At 49.7% G+C, this 22,032-nt stretch overlaps 1 protein-coding gene across 2 annotated transcripts; it reads right to left on the reverse strand.

Moving 5' to 3' along the window:
• Positions 1-720: 720 nt before the first annotated feature.
• INCA1 (inhibitor of CDK, cyclin A1 interacting protein 1) lies at positions 721-18,413 on the reverse strand. Of its 2 annotated transcripts, XM_065569310.1 has the most exons (6): positions 15,946-18,413; positions 15,532-15,666; positions 14,349-14,391; positions 6,706-6,914; positions 4,770-4,953; positions 721-2,743 (listed from the first exon to the last, which is right to left on the reverse strand). In XM_065569310.1, exons 2-6 carry the CDS (start codon positions 15,654-15,656, stop codon positions 2,603-2,605), a joined length of 702 nt encoding a protein of 233 aa, XP_065425382.1. In that variant the 5' UTR covers positions 15,657-15,666; positions 15,946-18,413; the 3' UTR covers positions 721-2,602. The 2 variants fall into 2 exon arrangements, with proteins under 2 accessions (XP_065425382.1, XP_065425381.1); XM_065569309.1 differs by lacking the exon at positions 15,946-18,413 and having other exon boundaries at positions 15,532-15,812.
• Between the last annotated feature and the right edge of the window lie 3,619 nt (positions 18,414-22,032).

Below are 22,032 nucleotides of genomic sequence, written 5' to 3' on the forward strand. Positions count from 1 at the left end.
AGGGAGAGGCGGATCTCCAGGCGAACGTTGCACTGGATCCAGAGGACGAACAAGAGGATGCTGATCTGAGTTACCCAGGGTAAATCCATTATAGCATTGAAAACAGGTATCTCCACCACTCGTAAATTTAATCGGAATCTTCCTTTGATGCTGGGATCACTTTCTCTATCCCTGCAGAGCAGTGAGGGAGACAGCAAGGCCTTGCGAACGTGATGGGGAGAAATCTCGGGCTATTCTCGTTCGCAGCCCCGAGGAGAAACCCAGCCCTGCTCTTTCGCACTCGGGCCAGGTTCTGAAAGGGTCACTCACCCCGGGGCCTCCGCACCATGTCCACCTTCACCTCGGAGCTGAAGCGCAGGCTCCTCCGCGAAGGAGGGACTCGGACCCTGAGCAAGCGGAAAGCAAGAGCGGGGAGACAGGCTGGGGAAGAGGCAGTGTGGCCCAGTGGGTAGCGACACTGGCTCGGTAGTCAGGCTGCGGGGTTTCTGCCACTGAACTGCTGCGTGACCTGGAACAAGTCCCTTCCCCTCTATTTCCCTGCTCACCTTTTGTCTATTTAGATGGCGACAGCTCCCGAGCTCCCGCTCTGTGTCTCCGCAGCACTCGGCACATCGGGGCCCCCGAGAGGTGCTACCAGTGTGGCAGAAATTTGGCTCTGTCCTATTACAGCTTCTTTCCACAACGCTCTTTTGAGGGGGGAAAAATGTAAACACGGCCAAGTGTTTCCACTTTGTTTAATAGTGCGGATTATAAATAAGCTGCATTTCCCATAACGAATACAGGAGAGGACAACCACTGCCTGAAGAACCTTTCGAGAGAAGAACCTGAGACATCGAAAAGCAGCAAAATCGATACAAGAATTCTAGCACAAATTTCGCCTAGGGTCACTCTACTGTGAGATAAACGAAGGACTTGTCCAGTAAACCTTTAGGGTCACTTCTCCTATAGTTGAACAACAGATCTCTCTTGTTAACTTCAAAAAATACACATTAAATGCTGTGGAACAGTAAAAACATGAATCATTTGGGCGTGGATCCATCTAGATATTTACACTCATGGCTGGACATCGACAGGCTTATGCGTCTGCTTCAAATTAAGCATGGGCTTCTGTTCTTTACTGCACAACATGAGCGAATGACATAGGGCCAGACTGCAAACTCCTCACTCGAATACACGCTCACCAAACATCTGATACCTCCAGAGATACTAGCCACAGCAGGCTAGGATGCAACGCCTTCAAAAGCCCAATGCTCATTTTGCAGTGACAACAGACGGTCTGAACGTTGCCGAGAATCTGTGCTTTTATCCTGCAGCACTGGAAGAGTCAGGTGCCAATATTGGCTGAACCTCACCCAGCCACAGTCCTTGCCCAAAGCAGGAGTACTTTCCCGGGCCCAGGTTAGAAAAGAAGATAGCTTGTTTTCCTAACAAAAACTCCAAATAGATGGTATGATTAAAAGTTTGCCGTGGGGTTTTCCGAATGACCGACGTCCCTTTGGAAAAGAGAGCCAGCCATCGGAACTGTCAATCGGGTAAGAACCCTGATTGTTCTGGCGGGGAAATTCACCGGGACCGACTGAATTTCACCCTTGCTGTTTTCATTCACATCGGCCTTCCGAAATGAGCCAGGAGGGGGGCTTGGGTTTTCCAAAGAGCACTGGAGGGTCAGGCGTTTGGCTCCCGTGGGCTCACGGTATTTCCTCAAGGGTGATTTATAATTCATTACCCCGAAACTAGGCACCGGGGAACTGGCCGGAGCAGAACTGGTTCCAGATTCGCACCCCGCTCTCCCTGACATGAAGGTTTGGGGAAAGCCAGCGGTATCGCCTCTCCCCTCGGTGCCCCGCTCCACACTTACCTCACCTGGACGGCTCTTGCTGGGAAGAAGAGAAGCATGTCCGAGTGTCCCGGGACCGTGCCACCCATGGCTTTTGCCTTTCCCCACTGTCTCCCAGGAGACTGGCCCTCATCAGAGGCTCCCACTAGCCAACACAGCCTTCCACCTGGGGCAGAGATGGATCCAAACTTCAGCTCAGGTTCTGACAAGGTCCCAGGCTGGAGGCTTATCTGAATATTTTTGGTGGGGAGAGTGGCCAGGGGACATGGCTTCAAGACCGTTTCATCGCCCGTCAGGACGACTCATCATTCCCAGGCGCAGAAGGCAGCAGATTCCTTAGGACCATTGCCTGGGCCGCTTTGCTCTCTAAGCGTTTGCTAACTAAAACACCCCTCCGATATGTAGGAGCAGAGTGCGGGGGAATACAGGCAGCCTCCTCTTCTTTTCTACTCACGCTGAATCGCTATGGAAACAATCCTGAAGTCTCTGCCGGTGTCTTTCTGGCTACGGAGCCATGTCCCGAAAGCCCACAGAGAGCATCAAGAAGGAAGCGGTTGCTTTCCTTGCCAAAAAAAACAACAAAACCCAAACCAAAATTCAAGGCACGAAACAGTCAATAACCAGGAACGAAGCAGGCACTCGGGGAGTTCACTTTCTCAACGCCCGATGTCAGGAGAAGAGAGTTAATCCACTTTCAATATAAGGCCTGCTGCAAGCGTGCATGGGTGATAGCCCGCTCCATCCCCCACGCTGAGCACTTCAAGATCACTCTTCTGGCTGACGCCCAAAGCCCCAGAAGGTTTCCTGAGGCAGGCACCTGACCGGCGGCTGGGGTCGGTCTGCCGTGGCCACGAGGGAGGAGACCACCTCTGCGATCCCTTGCTGCTCTCCCATGCTGCAGCTCCACTGAGGGCCAAGGAATGAAAATAGAAAAGGTTACCAGCGAAATCGTTCTTAGCCCAGACATCCTACACCCGAGTCCTGTACCTTATCCATCACACCGGACTCTCCTCCGTGGGTAAACAGATAATCCATCCCTCTCCCCCCACCCCCCCATGCTGAGGCAGTATGAAGGCCGCCCTCCCATTTACTTCTGCACAAGGACCCGATTTCCAGAGAACTTTTGCTCGTTCTATGAGTCAAGGTGTTAGCGACGGCTTTAATCGCCAACCATTGCCTGGGATGTGAAAGCCAGGTTTGTTCTGCCTCTGACATCATCAGGGTAAAGATTTGCCAAGTGGGACTGAGCGGACAATTCTGTCGTTGATGTCAGAGGCAGAAAGGGATGTGGCTTGCTCTTTTCTAGCTGCGCTGGCCCTGCAGTTCTAAGGGGTGTGAGGGCTTGAGAGCAGGTGAAGTCATCCACAGAGGAGAGAGAGGACTATATTTACAAAACTACTTGAAAAGATCGTGAGAGGAATCGTGAGAGGCATGATTACACCTGGTTGATTTAAAAAAAATTTTTTTTGGGGTGGAAAATGCCAATTAATTGAAATTGAAACTTTTTGCAGGAAAGTTTCAACAAATATTCCTGTTCTGGAAAAAAAAATTGGGGTGGGGGGAAAAGCTTTGAAATTGTGAAAACCTGCTGTTTTGACATTTTTAAAAAGGAAGGTTTGAAATGACTTTTTATTCCGAAATTTACATCTGTCATTTAAAAAATGTTACCAAAACAAAAAGGGAAAATCAAAATGAAAAATTTCAGAATGATTGAAAGGACAGATTTCGATTGAACTGATTCAAACTGATTTTTCCCCCCAGATGTTCCGTTCGCAAACATTTTGACTTTTCGTCCTGATTTGGGACAGGGAAAATTTACAAAATCTCAAAGATTCTCACAGGACGGGAAAACCATTTCCCACCCTGCGCTAGAGGTAATAAAGTTATACAAAATGATAAATGGGAATTAGGGTCGAACCCTTCCATTCATTTATCCATAGCACAAGAACGAGGGCGCTATTCAATTCAACTGGAAGGCAGCAAATTAAAAACCGATCAGAGGAAAAACTTCTCCACACAAGGCACAATTAGCCTATGTAACTCACTGCCACAATATCTCATTGAGGACAAGGGCTTATGGTTGTGTGCAAGATACGGAGGTAATCGTTCTGGTTTATTCGGCATTGGCGAGGCCTCAGATGGAATACCGAGTCCAGTTTTGAGCATAACACTTTAAGAAAAACGTGGCGAAATTGGAGAGACCCCAGAGGAGAACCACAAAACTGATACAAGTTTTAGAAAGCCTGACATACGAGGAAAAGTTCAAAGAACGGGGCACCTTTAGGCTGAGGGGGGACCAGATAACAATCTTCAAATATGTTATAAAGAGGGATCGTGCTCAATTGTTCTCCATGTCCACGGAGAACAGGACAAGAAGGACGTGGCAAAGGAGATTTAGGTTAGATATTTGGAAGAACTTTCTGACTCCAAGGATAGTTAAGCACAGGAACGGGTTACTTAGGGAGGTTGTGGATTACCCATCCCTGGAGGTTATTAAGAACAGGCTAGACAAACACCAGTCAGCAAAATGGTCCAGGTTTACTACTTCTTGCCTCAGCGCAGGTCCCTTCCAGCCCGACATTTCTATGGTTAGCAGGATTTGGGTGAGTAACGAGAACATCCAGGGTGAGACTAATCAGGATTTCCAACTAAGCAAGAGGTTTGGAAGGGATATGACTCCTTCTGCTTTAAGGCATGAGTTGATCCCCAAGTAATAGGATTTCTTGTTCCACCATTGGAAACAGGATATAGGACTGGCTGGACCATGAATTTCCCTATGTTCTGAGCATGATGACACTTTTGGGGGGCCACCGTTTTCCCTCTGAACAAAAACCGAGATGTGCACCTCACACAGAGAACAGGAGAGGTTTAGGAAAAAAAACAACCAAGCCCATTCATTCACCCATCTTTGTGATCCACACACCCCACTCACCTGCCCGCTGCTGCTGCAGCTAACAAAAGAGTCCTCTTCACAGAGCCAGGAAGGTCTTGGCTTGGTCAAACGGCTCAGCAGGTCTCTTCCGCTTTGCAATTCTTCTGCTAGCGAGACAGCGGCGCCTTCCAGCCCTTCAGAGTTGGCTGGGGATCCGTATCCACCCCATTTCAGCCGCTTCAGCCTGTACAGGGCCATGCACACAGCACAGTGGTTGCAAACACTTGAATATGCCCCAGGAGTAACTAGAGGCCAGAACTGAGATTGGGAGCCCTGTACAGTAGGACCTCAGAGTGACGAACTGACCACCCCAACGACAGATTCATAGATTCCAACGCCGGGGGGAATCATTGTATAACCCAGGCCAGAGACCTGCCCCAAAATATTCCCGAGAGCAGATCTTTTAGGAAAACATCCAATCTTGATTTAAAAATGGACAGTGATGAAGAATCCACCATGACCCTGGGTCAACGGTTCCAACGGGTAATTCCACTCACTGTTAAAAATGTACGCCTTCTTTCCAGTCTGAATTTGTCTAGCTTCCACTTCCAGCCATGGGACCGTGTTCGACCTTTCTCTGCTAGATTGAAGAGCTCGTTATTAAATATTGGTTCCCCCCTTGTAGGTACTTCTAGACTGCAATCAACTCACCCCGTAACTTTAATTACTCAGGTTGGAAGTTGGCCAGGACAACGAGATTAACACCTGACTTAAAAACTACTATTATTTAATTATTACAAACATCCGGGAAGACAATTCCCCATAGCAGAGCGCCCCCTAGCACCACACAGGGGGATCATAGTCCGCCCGGCCTGCCAGGGGGAGGGCGTCCCCTGCTGAGCCCCCGCCCCCTGCAGCACAGCGCCCCCTAGCAGCATATTGCAGCGAGCGCACCAACATTACCTCCTGACACATTATAAGTTGGGTGGCCAACCCTCCAGGATTGGCCTAGAGTCTCCAGGAATTAAACATTAACCTTGAATTAAAGATTATGTCATGTGATGAAATCTCCAACCAAAACTGGCAACCAGAATTATAAGGGAAAACTGAAGCCCAACCCCGGCCAAACCTGCTTAGCTTGCAAGATTTAAAACCCACAGCAATCAATAGTTAATCAAATCAATTTAATTATAATAATCAAAAGATTAAATGACAGCCTCGAAATCAACAACAACAAATGCACCTTGCCAACGGCACGAAGGAGGGTTTGGGATTTCTGACAGAAAGAGTTGCAGTCCTCCAAAGCTTTCTGCCCCACCACTTTGGTCTCTTAGATCAGTGGTTCTCAACCAGGGGTACGCGACATAAAAAGCACTAGCGAAGTCAGGACAAACTAAAATTTCATGCAGACAACGACTTATTTATACCGCTCCATAGACTATACCCTGAAATGTACATCCAGTCGTTATATGCCAATGGATTGGTTTTATAATTGTATGGTACAAACGAGGACGTCAGCCGTTTTTCAGTCCCAGTGTGGCTGGGACACTTGTATTTTTAGGTCTCATTTTGTAAGTGCGGCGTTTTGAAGTGAGGTGTAACTTGGGGGTAAGCAAGACAGATCAGACTCCTGCAAGGGCTACACTAGTCTGGAAAGACTGACAGCCACTTAGTCAGGGGGTTGTATTGGTTTACCGTATAGTGAGGGACGCCAGAAGCTCAACTGATTTACTTTAAGAAGGGAAGGTACTCGATCACAGTCTATCGTGGGGAACAGAAATTCAATGCTGAAAAGTGAAGCTAGACAGATCCAGACAAGGTGTGAGACTTTGATCACTTTACTTGGCTGTGTACACGGCCCTCCGTCTTAATGCCATTAGGGTTTCGCTGCATTGACTGACGCTGTGCAATGCAGAAATAGAGAAACAACATCAAATCCCACTCATTCCCTTCCCACAGACGCCCGCCCGCCCGCCCAATAAATTCAGCTCCATACTGATCAATGCTGCTTTGCCTTTTCTTCAGGTCCTCCAGGTGGTAACAGACTGACATCACGCCACTGTTCTCCAGTCGCTTTCGTTTCAGCTGGCCACTTCTCCTCCGACACAGCTCCCGAGGAGAGGGGAGCGCCTGCGGGACGGCCAGCACTGGCCAGGAGCCTGCGACTGTCTGAGCATCGGGCCGGTGGACAGCAGAGCTAGACCTCTACGAGGTAAAGAGAACATAGGAACTGCCAGATTGGATCAGACCCCAGTATCCTCTTTAAGAGGAAGGTACAAGAATCCCTCGTGGGCTACTTTGCCCCTATATTAGGTCTAACAGAGATTGGCTTGAACAATGAAACACGAGGTCTAATATCCCTCAGCATTACCTATCATAACTCTGAATAGTCTCACCCATATAAATGGCCAGCCCCTCTTTGAATCTTGCTGCCTTCTCTGCCTCGGTAGCTTCAAGTGGCGGGGTGTTCCACAGGCTAGCAATGCATTGTCTGGGAAATTATTTCTTTTGAACCATTTTGAATCCACAGGGATGGTGTCCCTAGGCTCTGTTTGCCAGAAGCTGGGAATGAGCAACAGGGGAAGGATCACTTGATTCCCTGTTCGGTTCATTCCCTCTGGGGCGCCTGGCACTGGCCACTGTCGGAAGACAGGACACTGGGCTAGATGGACCTTTGCTCTAACCCATAGGGCTGTTCTTATTTCTTCCTTTCTCTGGTGAACAGTGCCAATCTTTTCAATCTCTCTCCATAGGAGAGTTTTACCAGGCCTTAACCAATATCATGCCTAGAGCTGGGCAGGAAATGGTTTTCTCCTCTTGTGAGACTTTTTGAGATCCCCCCCCCGCCCCCAAAAAATGCTCCCATTCCGCATCAGGATAAAATTGAGAATTTTTGAAATGTTTCACAAAAAAAGAGAGAGAGAGACCCTGGTCATTGGATCCTACACCTTACAACCAGGAACCACCCAGAAACTGAAGCTCTTAAGAAACACATTTAAGTTGTGGGAGTGCCTAGAAGGCAGGCAGGCGGGAGCCTCCTAGTGCTAGGCCCTGTACAGACATATAGTCCCTGACCCCAAGCTAAAAGACATCACAGGTGGATGAGATGAAAAAGCAGGTCGTGGTGGGAGGCAGTGTAGTGTAACACAGATAATACAACACGTGCATTTTTTAGCCAATTGGGAGCAGCGTTTTCAGGCCGCAATTGTTCTCTTATGGAAGAGGTGAGTTTTGAGGAGGGACTTTTATGGGCATAGCGGCACATGGAGGATCTGTCTGCCAGGGTATTCAACCAGTGCTCCATGAATGGCACTGGCTGGGTTTCCAGAATCGCTGTAAGGTCTGGTCTACACTGGAGACCTACATCGGTATCACTCTGTTGCTCAGGGGTATCCACACCAGAACCAAAACCAGATAGAGACAAAGCAGGCTGCTCCCTCAGTCAGAGGCACAACTCACTCCACCTTGGCAGGATGACTACTCAGGACACAGATTGCATGCTGCCCTACAGAGGCCCCTGGCCTGCAAGCAGGACCAGGCAACCCCTTAGGTGTCCATTTTTACGGTTTTCAATCCACTACAGTTACCTGAAATCATCCTGCCCCAGCTGAGATCAGCAGATGAGATCACCATAAGAAAGGATTGCTGCTGGCCAAGAGTTTCCTGGTACGGGCCCACTGCTGGGGCCCCTAAATGGTACCTGAATGTAGGTACACCGGAATATACCCCATCCTTGCCCCCAAGAATCAGGCCGCTTGTGGTCTTCTCCCTTTGCCTTGGTCCCTGACTCCCACCAAGATTTTTCTGGCCTCTCCTAATAAGCATGCTGGTTGCAAATCGGCTCTTAGCACCAGCTACACCCTCAATCTCACCCCTAATGAGCTAATTAACAACCATCAGTGCTAAGTAGGGAACTATAACAACACTTGGAGATGCACTGGGTGCCCTACAAAGATAATTAATCAAAGGAGCTAGTCAGGATGGGGAGAAACACAGCTGACATTTTTAATGTTTTTTTTAAGGGAGATTTACTTGTACACCTCCTCGCCGCTTTGCAGGTGGGTGGTAGATTTAACCATCATCAGAAATGTCTCAAGGAGTCGTAATCATCCAGATTGTTTTGGGGCTTGAAATCTCCTGGCCTGGAGATCAGACTAGTTCATCTATCGATCCCTTCTGGCTTTAAACGCAGTGAAGCTACGAAGCCCCTTGTGGTTTCCCAGGTCAGCCATCGACCTGGGTTCTGTCACTTCCCCGGTTTGTGCCTGTGTCCACCCCCACCTCTTTTGTTCGTCTTCTCTGTTATGCAAGCACCACATCGCTAAAATGAAGGTGAGTTTTGCACTTAAAGATGGGATCCGACCTTTTTTATTACATCTGCAACATATGGCTATGCCCTGCCTAAAATTCCAGCCCTTATTCTTCGAGTGTGCAGTGAAGTGGTTGAAAATTTTCAGGCAAGTCTGTTAATTAGTTTAGGAGTTAACAATTAATTAAAACAGTGTCCTTTCAGAAATAGAAGCAGCTTGTCTCAGACTCCCTTTTGTGTGTCCCTGATGATCTCTTACGGCACGTCTATGTGGGCAGAGTTACGGAGCCGCTCAGAGAGCGCGGCAGGGAAACCGCTATTGTGTGTTCACACTGTCATCTGCCTGCGCAATAGCATGTTCACACTTACGGCGGAGCGGTGCATTCTGGGCAGCCATCCCACAGAACATCTCTTCCTCTTCTGCCGCTAAGAGTTGTGGGAAGGCGGAGGGGGTCGCGGAGCATCCTGGGTCCTGTCCCAATGCCCCACGATGCATTGCTTCGCATCCCAGCAATCCCTGTGCTTCCATCTGCATTTGGCGCCATCTTTCAACCGTTCGTGAACTGCGCGTCCTGCCTCTTCGGGCTGCAGGAATGCATCCCACCCTGTTGACCAACATGCTGCTCGCTCTGACCAACACATCACGAGTGGCACTGGAGTTATTCCTTAAACTACAAAGGCAAGAGGAGTGCGACATTGATCTCGCCACGCGTAGTAGCTATGACACGAGATTGGTTGTGGCATTCACGGAGGTGCTGACCACAGTGGAACGCTGCTTTTGGGCTCGGGAAACGAGCACTGAGTGGTGGGATCACATTGCCATGCACGTCTGGGATGATGAGCAGTGGCTGCAGAACTTTCGCATGAGGAAAGCCACATTTATGGGACTGCGTGATGAGCTCTCCCCAGCCCTGCGGTGCAAGGACACGAGAATGAGAGCTGCCCTGCTGTTAGAGAAGCGCATGGCGATTTCACTGTGGAAGCTTGCTGCTACTCCAGGCTGCTACCGATCGGTCGCTAACCAGTTCGGAGTGGAAGAGTCGACCGTTGGAGTCGTGTTGATGGAAGTGTGCAGGGCCATTAATCGCATCCTGCTCCAAAAGACCATCACTCTGGGCAACGTGCATGACATTGTGGTTGGCTTTGCACAAATGGGCTTCCCTAACTGCGGAGGGGCGACTGATGGCACGCATATTCCAATTCTGGCACCAGCCCACCTAGCCACATTAATCTCAAGGGGTATTTCTCAGTGGTTCTCCAGGCGCTTGTGGATCACCGTGGGCGTTTCACAGACATTAACACAGGCTGGTCCGGAAAGGTGCATGACGCACGCATCTTTCAGAACACTGGCCTGTTCAGGAAGCTGCAAGCCGGGACTTTCTTCCTGGACAAGAAGATCACCGTGGGGGAAGTCGAAATGCCCATTGTGATCCTGGGAGACCCTGCCTACCCCTTAATGCCTTGGCTTATGAAGCCATACACGGGGCACCTTGGCAGCAGCAAGGAGCGGTTCAACAACAGGCTGAGCAAGCGCAGAATGACTGAGTGTGCTTTTGGCCGTTTAAAGGCCCGCTGGCGCTGCCTATAGGGGAGGCTGGACCTGGCCGATGACAATATTCCTATGCTTATAGCCGCGTGCTGTGCGCTGTATTATATTTGTGAAGGGAAGGGTGAAAGCGTCACTCAGGGCTGGACCACTGAGGCTCAGCGCCTGGAGGCTGAGTTTGAACTGCCAGAGACCAGGGCTATTAGAGGGGTGAAGCGTGGGACCATAAGGATCAGGGATGCCTAGAGGCAGCAATTTGAAGCTGAAAGCCACTAATATTTGTTGCTGTGCTCGGGAGTGCAGTGCTTGTAATGCTAGGAGGTGACTGTGATTGGTGCAGACGATGCACTATGAAGGTTTAAGAAAATTGCCTGTTGCTTTGCAGGGCTCTGTTTGCTTTTAATTAATGGAATAAAGATTGCTTTCAAACCAACACAATTATTTTATTAAAAAACAACAACCGGAAGAGCGAGACAAACAAAAACACCCATCAGCACTGAGCGGGATGGGGGAAGGGAGGGTCGCAGGAGGAAGTGGTGTCCCGGGGTGGTTAAAGATTTGTGTATGTCCAGGTATCATATGCAAGCTTCTCCTTTAGAGTACCGTGCAGTGGGAACTGTACTTCAGCAGGGCTAAACTGCAGAGGGACGGGTGTTGAGTGCAGTGGGTACTGGGAGTCCGCGATGTTGGGAGGACTGGAATGCTGCGGGTACCGACTGGAGCCAGGAGGTTGACAAGAGTGTGTTGGTGGTGTCTGGGGGGTGTACGGGAAAGAGTTTTGCGACAGCGGCTGCAGGGGAGGGCGGGCGCGCAGCTGCTCGGTTTGCAGAGCTAGTATCGCCTGGAGTGTGTCAGCTTGGTGCTCCATAACGTTTAAGAGCCGCTCCGTGGCTTCATGCTGGCGTGCCGCATTCTCCTTTCGGTCCCTCTTCTCACTGTCCCGCCACTCCTTCAATTCCTGTTTTTCGGCGGCGGAGTGCACGGTAACCTCACGCAGAAATTCCTCCTTAGTTCTTCATGGCTGCTTTCTAATTCTGCGCAGCCGCTCAGCTGGCGATAACAAAGAGGGAGGCTGGGCTCCCAAGGTCAGATCTGTGAAGACAAAATGCAACGTTTTACAGAAGCAGTATTGTTTGCAACACAGAGACCACTGATTTAAAACACAGGCAGTATTCACACACCTGTCACTAACTGGCTGACCCCAGGCAAGCACACGTGAGCCACAAGACCCCCAGAATGGTGAGTAACCGCGGGGGCAGGGGAAATCAGTGTTTCAGGACCGCACTATACACCGGGTACATGGCTCTTGGGGAGAGCCAGCACTCTGTGTGTGTGTGTCCCCACATTTTCCACAGGCTGTGTTCATTAAGGCAGCAGATATCTCACTGCTGAGGGTGAGCAGGGACTCAAGAGAGTTTTTTTTCCAAGACGGCGGTGTCTGCCCTGCCCTTATGCGGCTCGCCTGTGTCCCCCCAACTCAGTGACGGCAGAATGGCGTGGAAAAGTTACCCTTAATGGGGCAAGAAACAAAGCATCTCTGCTAAAAAACCTGTGGCAGCGGATTGCCCAGTATCTCCACGAGAGATCTCTGGGGCAGATTCCCGTGAAGTGAGGGAGTCAATCAACACCCTGTTCCACCGCCCAGACTAGGCATATGGTGGTACACGTGTCATACAGATACAAGCCTGCTTTCTGCAACCTTCTTGCCCCCAGCAACTCGCTTCAGCGATTCCCCAAATCAAAGCCACTTACCAGGGGCCTCCTCTCCTGTTTGCGCTTTGCCAAGCTCCAACAGCTGTGACTGGCTAGGCTCCTCCGGGGTAGAGAAGAGCTCCTGGTTATATGCATCTCTAACCTCTGAGTCATCCTCTGCTTCTGGGTCCCCCTCCGTATCCTCGTCCAAAATTTCCTCCTCCTGGCTTGGTCCACTCTCGACTGGCACGTGAGCCACCGAAGTCTCCACAATGGCCTTTGCAGTGGAGGTGGGGTCGCCACCGAGTATTGCGTCCAGCTCTTTGTAGGACCGGCAGCTCGTGGGCACAGCACCGGAGCAGCAGTTTGCCTCCCGCACCTTGTGGTCGGCGTTCCGCGGTGCCTTCACTTTGACCCTGCACTGCTGTGTGTCCTGGTCATGGCCTCTCTCTGTCATGCATCGTGAAATCTGTCCGTAGTTGTTCTAATTCCTACGGCGGGAGCGCAGCTGGGACTGGACGGCTTCCTCTCCCCAAATGCCGATGAGGTCCAGCCGCTCGGCATTGCTCCAAGTGGGGGATCGCCTGGTGCGTGGAGCAGGCGTGGCCACCTGGAAAGATGCGCTGAGACCACTGCACGCGTCACCGAGCAAGCAGAAATGTGCCGCTGTAGACAAGGCCTTAGCAACAGAATAACGCTGACTCTTCCCATAGCGTTAAACCGGGGGGAAATCATATGCAAAATCTTTGAAGACATTGTTGACGGATTATCGGTCACTTTGACCGTCATTTAGACTGTCAACTTTTTGAGGCCTGGTGTTTGTATACTGCCCAACACAATGGGACCGGGATCTCAGTCGGGTCTGTACAGGGCTGTGCACAATGGGGGAACCCGATCTCAGTTGAGGGGTCCATAGTTGGTACAGTGTTACCAATAAAAATGATCTTCTGGGCTGGAGCATACACACACGCACCCCCAAAAACTCCAGCAAACGCTTTCAAATTGCACCTTTTTTGCCAATCTTTCCTCCCCCCTCCGCCACACACAAATCCAGAGCTCCAAAAAGCCATCACTTAAGGTGCTCGGTATCACCAAGCGAACATTCTTCAGAAGGAACAGGGCGGGGGGGGGTGGAATCTTTGCCCACGCAAATGATGGAAAGCGATTACCATATGTATAACTTTGCATCGTTCATCGCGGGGGCAGGCCTTACGCGAACGCAGTTACCGCACCGACTGATGAGTGGGACTGTGGGGGAGATGGATGTCTTTTGGGGGGGCGGGGGGAGGCTGGAGAGAGAAAGCAGCAAAGAGTGGAGAAGAGTTGGGGGCTTGAGTGAAGGTCCATTGGACAGATCCGCGTTAGCATCTGCATCACTTCTCAGGGGACTGACAGCTATGCAGGTACATAAGGTATTATTTTTAATGGTGCCTGCTGGAAATAGATTTTATGCAAGCTCAGGGAGCAGCAGGAGGCCGGTAATTGGTGTGCAAGATAACATGAGTAATATTTTTAAAGAGAAGGGAATCTGGGGGCAGGGCTGGGTGGAGGAATAGCTCTTCAGCTAGCCATAAAAATTTTGAGCAGTGAATGTTTCATCGTCCTGGTAGCAATAAACAGGAAGGGGTAAAAACTTTTGTATCAAGGGAGCTGATGCCCGCAGTGGGTGTTCTCCCACAACGCTTTGAGAAAATGAGCCAGATTCTGAGCTCAGTTCCATGGAGGTCAATCTGGAGTGACTCTGGATTGACACCCATGTAAACGCGATTAGAAGCTGGCCCAGGTCGGATCTCAGTTGGGGTCTGAGTGGCACAACAGGGCCTTCATTTCAGTTGCAGCCTCGAGGCGCTACCATGATGCAAATAATCATAAACTGAAGCAGGTGTATAAGGAGCGCTCCAGTCAGGTAAGTAATCCATTACTGCACTCAAAAGGGGTTGGAGCTCATGGAGCCGGGAGCAAATTAGATTTGCAAAAAGCTTTACCAATCAGGATCAATTCTATTTGCATGTCCCTATTTTTACACGGTCTGTTAGTTCCACTGGCGTTGAGCGAATCATTAAAACACCCTCGTGCCTATGTGGTAACGTACCAGCAGGGGCGAGGTTTCCCTGTATTCTTCCATCCAGCGCGGGCTGAAAGATAAATAAATGCCGTTTAAGCTGTGCATTAGCTGTTTCTTCATGGCTCCTAAAAGATGTTCGTTAGCAACTCGGAGAGAAAATAGATCCATTAGCCGCCAGCACACGATGGAAAACATAACCGGAGGGTTTGGATAAAAGCGGCCACTCAAATCTTGGCATACGCTTTTCCAACACCCACTGCGATGAATTCCATCGCCTGTGTAACTCAGGGGTGTCCAAACGTTGCAAAACCAACAACACGCCACCCGGTGCTTAATTTGCATTGAATTTGCATAACTTCTAGGCCATTATGCTAATGACCCCGAACCTGGGAACAAACAGGAGAAGCATGAATATACATGGCTTATAGGGAACAATATTCAAGGGATGGAGGGATTGGAAGCTTTGGAGCAGAGACGGTCTTTTTCTCCTGTGTTCATACAGCGCCCGGCACACCAGTCCGTGGCTAGGGCTCACAGGCATTCCTGGAACACACCTAATAAATAACACATTTTCCTGGGTGTCATTGTTTCTAATACAATGACCACGAAACACCCCAGTGAGCTGGGTGCTGTACATACACATAGCCAGAGGCAGTCCCTGCCCTAGGAAGATTACAGTCTATATGGGCAACAGAGAAGGGTAGGGAGGGGAAACTGAGGCACAGCGAGTAGCAGTAACTTGCAGTGGTAGAGCAGAACCCAGGCCGGGCTGATGGGAGTGGGGAAAGGGGGGACAACTACACTGGGGCACCCAGCTCAGGGAACCCTCCCCCCCAAAAAAAATCATCTGTGTAAACAAAGTGAAACGGGACGGGGCCTCAAATTTCTCTCTACAGGCCTGAGCATAAGCCACTCTCCTAATGACGATCTCCATTCCCCGGGGTGGAGATGGTGCTTATAAAACGAGCAAGGCCAATTAGCCCCCAAAGGTTGAAATCGAAGAGAGCTGTGTCGTTTCAAAACCACCCAGCAGGGAAGCTATTGTTAGAATCCACCCAGGCGCTGCTGTATCCTAGCGAGGTACAGGCATGAAAAGGGTTATGTAACGGGGTCGAAGACACTTGGATTCGAGCTCTCACCATAATATAATAAGGCTGAGCGGAATGATGGAAAAAGCTGTCTGATGCGTAGGAAGTGCATCGGTCCCTACCTTGGCCGCTGGCTAAGCCCGCTCCAGAATTCATCACTCCAGAATTCATCAGCGTTGTAACACGGGCCTCGCTGATGGGTGGGGAGCTTCATGGTGTCAGCTTCTGGTTTATATCTGCTTACCATCTTGGACTGCCTAAAAGCCAGCCAGCCAGCCAGCCAGCAGGCATGTAAACAGGAAGAAATAAACAGAACAGTGGTTCTCAAGCTATTTATCATTGTGGGCTGGATATGCGGCCCACAAAGTGTTACCTGTGGTTGAGAACCACAGTGCCCCCCACCTAGCCCCCGCCCCACAAACCCCTATGCCCAGTTGAGAACCGGTGAAATAGAAGCCAACAGGAGAAGAGCCGGGGAGTATATTTTAAAGGAAAAACTCTCAATATATTTCTAGAAATCCAAAATAACTCCTTACCTGTGTTACTCATCAAGGGCCTGATTAGACAGATAGATCCATCCATCAATCCCCATACACCTCTGCTGTGCCACCCCCAGATATATCTATTCCTATCCATCCACCCCATGCAAACCCCTCTGACTAGCCTCCTCCATATGCGTCTGTTCATACCTATCTGTCCGTCTGCGGAGATGAGGCAGACAGACAGATGGATAACGCACATGCTTAAGGACCTTGGTGAATTGGGACCCGGAGTTTCCAGACACTCGAGAGTCAGGTATAAAGCACAGAGAGGAGAGGTGCATTGCAGATCGCTTTTGTTCCAGCTCTCTCGCCAATGCAACAGGAGTTTCTTCCTCTTCTGCGCTGTGAGAAAATTAACCTCATGCTGTTTCCTCCTCTTCAATCAGTTTACAACACGCACATCCACCCCTCCGCCCATGCCAAGCCATTTACAGACAGAAGACACTTCAAAAGGGGGCAATCAGACCAGACATTCCCTGAAATCGGTCTGTCTGTGCCAACAGCCAAACACGGCATTGTTGCAGAGGGGAAATAATTGAGCGGTTAATAATGATGGTGATTAACGACCCAGGTTCTTTCCCACCCGAGCGCTAATGCTAACGCGCGCACCCCTAATTAACACAACTGGAAAGGAGATGGCACAGAATAACACACAAGCAGTGTCAAGTCCATGTCTGACAATTTGGAGGCTACCTTGGTGCCTCAGTTTCCCCAGGGGGGTGAAAATACCTCCCTCAGAGCGCAGTGGAGAGGATTAATTAGCTCATGCTTGTAAAATGCTTTGAGATTCTTAAAGGCTGATGAACTTGTCCAGGAGAAGTTGCAACTTCTTTAATCGAGCGGAGAAAGGCAGACCGAGAAGCAACGGCTAGGGGCCATTTCTTGTCTACACTAGAAAAGATTCGCCAATGTAGCTAAACTGGCAAACTCGCCTAGGGTACATGCAGATTATGCTGGCAAAAACCTTCTCCTGTACTGTGACAGCAAAAGTTTTCTAGAGTGGACCTGGCCTGGGAGTTAAATTCAGACAAATTAAAATTAGAAACAAGGCAGAAATGTGATTAACCGCTGGAGAAAACTCCCCAGGGCAGGGGTGGATTCTCTGTCTCTTGAGACGCTTTAGTTATTGGGCTCAATCCAGAGGGAACTGGGTTGAATTGTGCGCACTGTGTTAAACAGGAGTCAGACTAGAAGAGCGTCCAATGGTCCCTCCCTTCTGGCCTTTGAATCTACGAACCTTCTACGGCTGGATAAAAGCAAACATGCAGGTTATTAAGCCAGGCAGAGGAAGACATTTAAAATGCCGACTTGTGGCTAAACAGAGGTACAATATCACCCTCAGTACAAAGGTACGTCAGTGGCATGAAGCCGAGAAGATAACGATACTTGGAAAATTTACCCTTGTCATGCTATTTCTTTGCTTCCGGTAGGGGAGTATTATTTAGGGGATCATTAAGTTGACTAATGTTAAATCATTAAACAAAGAGAGCTTTTATACGGTGGCGACGGCGAGCCCTGTGCAGGTGGCTCGCGCTAGTCCGTGAGCTGACAAATTAAGTCCACGCACTTTGCACGAGCGTCTTCTAGCACGGCTTACACATGCGAGTATTCTTCCACTGCTGGAGGGGGATGGGGACGACGGTCCCACTTGCTGTAGTATGAGGAACGGAGCTGGAGAAAGAGGGTCAGGTTTCAGAGGGGACCCATTTGGGGGTGACCCCCAGGGTTCAATAAGACAAGCTGGGTCTAAGCGCCTAACATGCAAACTCTGGAGACTTTAAAAGTGGTGGCTCAGTACTTTATACTGGAATTGGAAAAGGTTCAGAAAAGGGCAACAAAAATTATTAGGGGCATAGAACAGCTTCCGTATGAGGAGAGATTAATCAGACTGGGACTTTTCAGCTTGGAAAAGAGACAACTAATGGGGGATGGGATAGAGGTCTATACAATCATGACGGGTGTGGAGAAGGTAAATACGAAAGTGTTATTTACTCCTTCTCATAACACAAGAACTAGGGGATACTCAATGAAATTAACAGGCAGCGGGTTTAAAACAAACAAAAGGAAGTATTTTTTCACACAACGCAGTCAACCTGTGGAACTCCTTGCCACAGGATGTTGTGAAGGCCAAGACTATAACAGGGTTCAAAAAAGAACTAGATAAATTCATGAGGGATAGGTCCGTCACTGGCTATTAGTTCATTCATTTGTTAATTAAACACAGGGGGGGAAAATGAGATTTGAAACCCCCCATGTCTGAAGTGACTCTCTGCGTATAACACCAGCATCTCAGCCTGCTTCCGCCTTGTACCATGGCATTAACACTTCCCCATCTAGTTAGAAGCAAGCCATGCTTGATCGGAGACTTACCTACCACAGCAAACAGCAATACACTCTGTCTTTAGCAATTAATCTATAGACCAGCAGAAACCAGGCGCTTAGTAAAGTTGTGTGTCTAGCTTAAAAATCATGATATTTTAAAAGTCTGTTTATAAGCATTAGGACTTATCTGATATCTGTGTGTTTTGTTTTTTTTTTTTTTTTACCCTTTAGGTCTCACATTTTCCAGCTGTTTTCTGCAATCATTAGGACCAGAAATTGAGCTCTCTTAAAAATTGTAAAAAAAAATTAAAGCTGAGTGTTGTATGTTATAACATGACACCAGGCACTGGGGCTTTAAGAGAAATATCAACTATTGTGAGACTCATGATAAAATCCTGGGAATTCGTGATGCTGAAAGGGGGCGATTTCTTAGCGCTGACTTCACTGTATTTCAGTACACTGTACAGTAAAAAACAAAACTTTCCTGACTCAACTCATCTCTGCCACCTGGTGGAAATATTTCCCAGTGACAATTAGAACAACCTTTTTTTTTTTTTTAAATACTTCCTCTTCAGCTGCCCAGATACTAGACAGACACATATTTGTCTAGATAGTCAGACCTGCAGTACACAGAGAGAAAGAGAGGGGTGTGTCTAGAGACAGACAGACAGATGGATCCATCAATCCCCATACACAGCTACCTATCTATCCTCCTATCCCCAAATACATCTACTGATTGATCCATCTATCCATTCCTTCTCTCCATACATTTCTCTCTCTCTCCATCTCCATATCTATCCATTCATCTCACACATTATCTACCAGCCATCCCCATACACCCCCTTTATCTATCTATCTATCTATCTATCTATCTATCTATCTATCTATCTATCTATCTATCTATCCCCATCCACCCCTTCTATCTATCTATCTATCTATCTATCTATCTATCTATCTATCTATCTATCTATCTATCCCCATCCACCCCCGCTATCTATCTATCTATCTATCTATCTATCTATCTATCTATCTATCTATCCCCATCCACCCCCTCAATCTATCTATCTATCTGTGACGAAGTGGGGGGTTTTCTTGTTTTCTGTGGAGTTTCAATGGTTTGCATGCGGAAGACGTGGGGACCCAGCCGCTGGCCGGGAGGATGGATACCCCAGTGACCTGGCGACCTGGTGACCCGGAGGCCCAGCTGAGGAGACACAGCCGGTTCTGGCCAATGGGCGGACAATGGGCTGCAGAGTGAGGACCCAGTGACCTAACCAGCCGGTTCCAGCCAGAGGACAGAAGCAGGAGACGAGGCCCCAGTTTACGACCCTGTTTCCCTGGAGAGAAGACAATGGACAGAGGCGGGGCCTGGGGCCGGGGATCTCAGATGCCCAGCTGGGAGCAGGGGGGCTCGGGGCTGGAGAGGGGGAGCAGGCAGAGCCCACCTGGATGCAGAGAGACTGGGATGTGCTGGGCTGAGGGAGGCCAGGCCTGAGGCCCTGAGAGTTTCCTGGGCTGTGTTCAACTCTCAATAAACCCTCCTCTTTTACACCGGCTGAGAGTCACTCCGGGCTTGAGAACAGGGTTGCATCAACCCCTTCGGGGGTGGAGGCCCGGGGGGTCCAGAGCGAGGGGACTCCCTGAGGGGGCCCACGGCAGAGACAGACATGCTAAGGCTCCGAGAGGTGCGGCTCCAGGAGGTGGAGGGTCCTGACCCCAAGAGAGAGTGGACCCCTGAGAAGGGCTGTCGCACTGACAGAGGCACCCCCCACGGACCGCACGGGGCCAAGAGTGGGCACGATCAGTGAGTCCGTGACACTATCCCATGACTTGGAGAGCAACAGACAAAACTCACTTAAAAAGCCAGGTTACCCCATTGAAAAAGATCATGATCTGTTTTGAGGCAATTAATTAACGTACGTAGCGAATGGGACGAGGGGCGTGCAGGTCTCCTCCTCCATGCCTGGCTGCTGCTGCGATGGTCCCCAGGGTTTTCCTTGAGCTCCCCAGTCGTGAGTGTCCCCCTGCTACTGTGCTGGGGGGTCCCCTTAATCCTGCAGGGTGCAAACCAATAACACAGGGTCACATGTAACTCAGGGCAGGCCATGCTCCCTAGGTACCACCCTGCTGTGCTCCGGTACTGACCTTTCCCTTGTGGGTGTCAGAGCTGTGTGTATGGGCACCCCGATAATTCACCCTTCCGTGTTCCTGCCTATCATATACCCCTGATATAATACCCGCTGCCCACCGTGTGCCACCCCATAGACCGTCCCCGGCTCCTCTGCCCACACAGGGGCCCGGAGAAGAGGGATCCAGTACACGCAGCTCCTTCTATGTCTCTTCCTCCACAGTACCTTCACCCCCTTAATACCGCTTCCATAGTAACCCCTCACCCCATTAATACGTCTTCCGCGGTACCCCTCGCCCCATTAATACCGCTTCCATAGTAACCCCTCACCCCATTAATACCCCTTCCACGGTACCCCTCGCCCCATTAATATCCTTTCTATCATAACCCCTCACCCCATTCATACGTCTTCTGCGGTACCCCTCACCCCATTAATACGTCTTCCGCGGTACCCCTCGCCCCCTTAATACCGCTTCCATAGTAACCCCTCACCCCATTAATACGTCTTCTGCGGTACCCCTCGCCCCATTAATACCCTTTCTATCATAACCCCTCACCTCATTAATACATCTTCTGCGGTACCCCTCGCCCCATTAATACCGCTTCCATAGTAACCCCTCACCCCATTAATACGTCTTCTGCGGTACCCCTCGCCCCATTAATACCCTTTCTATCATAACCCCTCACCTCATTAATACATCTTCTGCGGTACCCCTCGCCCCATTAATATCCTTTCTATAGTAACCCCTCACCCCATTAATACCCCTTCCACGGTACCCCTCACCCCATTAATACCGCTTCCATAGTAACCCCTCACCCCATTAATACCCCTTCCATGGTACCCCTCGCCCCCTTAATACCGCTTCCATAGTAACCCCTCACCCCATTAATACGTCTTCTGCGGTACCCCTCGCCCCATTAATATCCTTTCTATCGTAACCCCTCACCCCATTAATACGTCTTCTGCGGTACCCCTCACCCCATTAATACCCTTTCTATAGTAACCCCTCACCCCATTAATACGTCTTCCGCGGTACCCCTCGCCTCCTTAATACCGCTTCCATAGTAACCCCTCACCCCATTAATACCCCTTCCACGGTACCCCTCGCCCCATTAATATCCTTTCTATCATAACCCCTCACCCCATTCATACGTCTTCTGCGGTACCCCTCACCCCATTAATACGTCTTCCGCGGTACCCCTCGCCCCCTTAATACCGCTTCCATAGTAACCCCTCACCCCATTAATACGTCTTCTGCGGTACCCCTCGCCCCATTAATACCGCTTCCATAGTAACCCCTCACCCCATTAATACGTCTTCTGCGGTACCCCTCGCCCCATTAATACCCTTTCTATCATAACCCCTCACCTCATTAATACATCTTCTGCGGTACCCCTCGCCCCATTAATATCCTTTCTATAGTAACCCCTCACCCCATTAATACCCCTTCCACGGTACCCCTCACCCCATTAATACCGCTTCCATAGTAACCCCTCACCCCATTAATACCCCTTCCACGGTACCCCTCGCCCCCTTAATACCGCTTCCATAGTAACCCCTCACCCCATTAATACGTCTTCTGCGGTACCCCTCGCCCCATTAATATCCTTTCTATCGTAACCCCTCACCC

Source organism: Chrysemys picta, chromosome 16 (assembly GCF_011386835.1).
Source record: "Chrysemys picta bellii isolate R12L10 chromosome 16, ASM1138683v2, whole genome shotgun sequence".
In the NCBI taxonomy this organism is placed as follows: domain Eukaryota; kingdom Metazoa; phylum Chordata; order Testudines; family Emydidae; genus Chrysemys; species Chrysemys picta.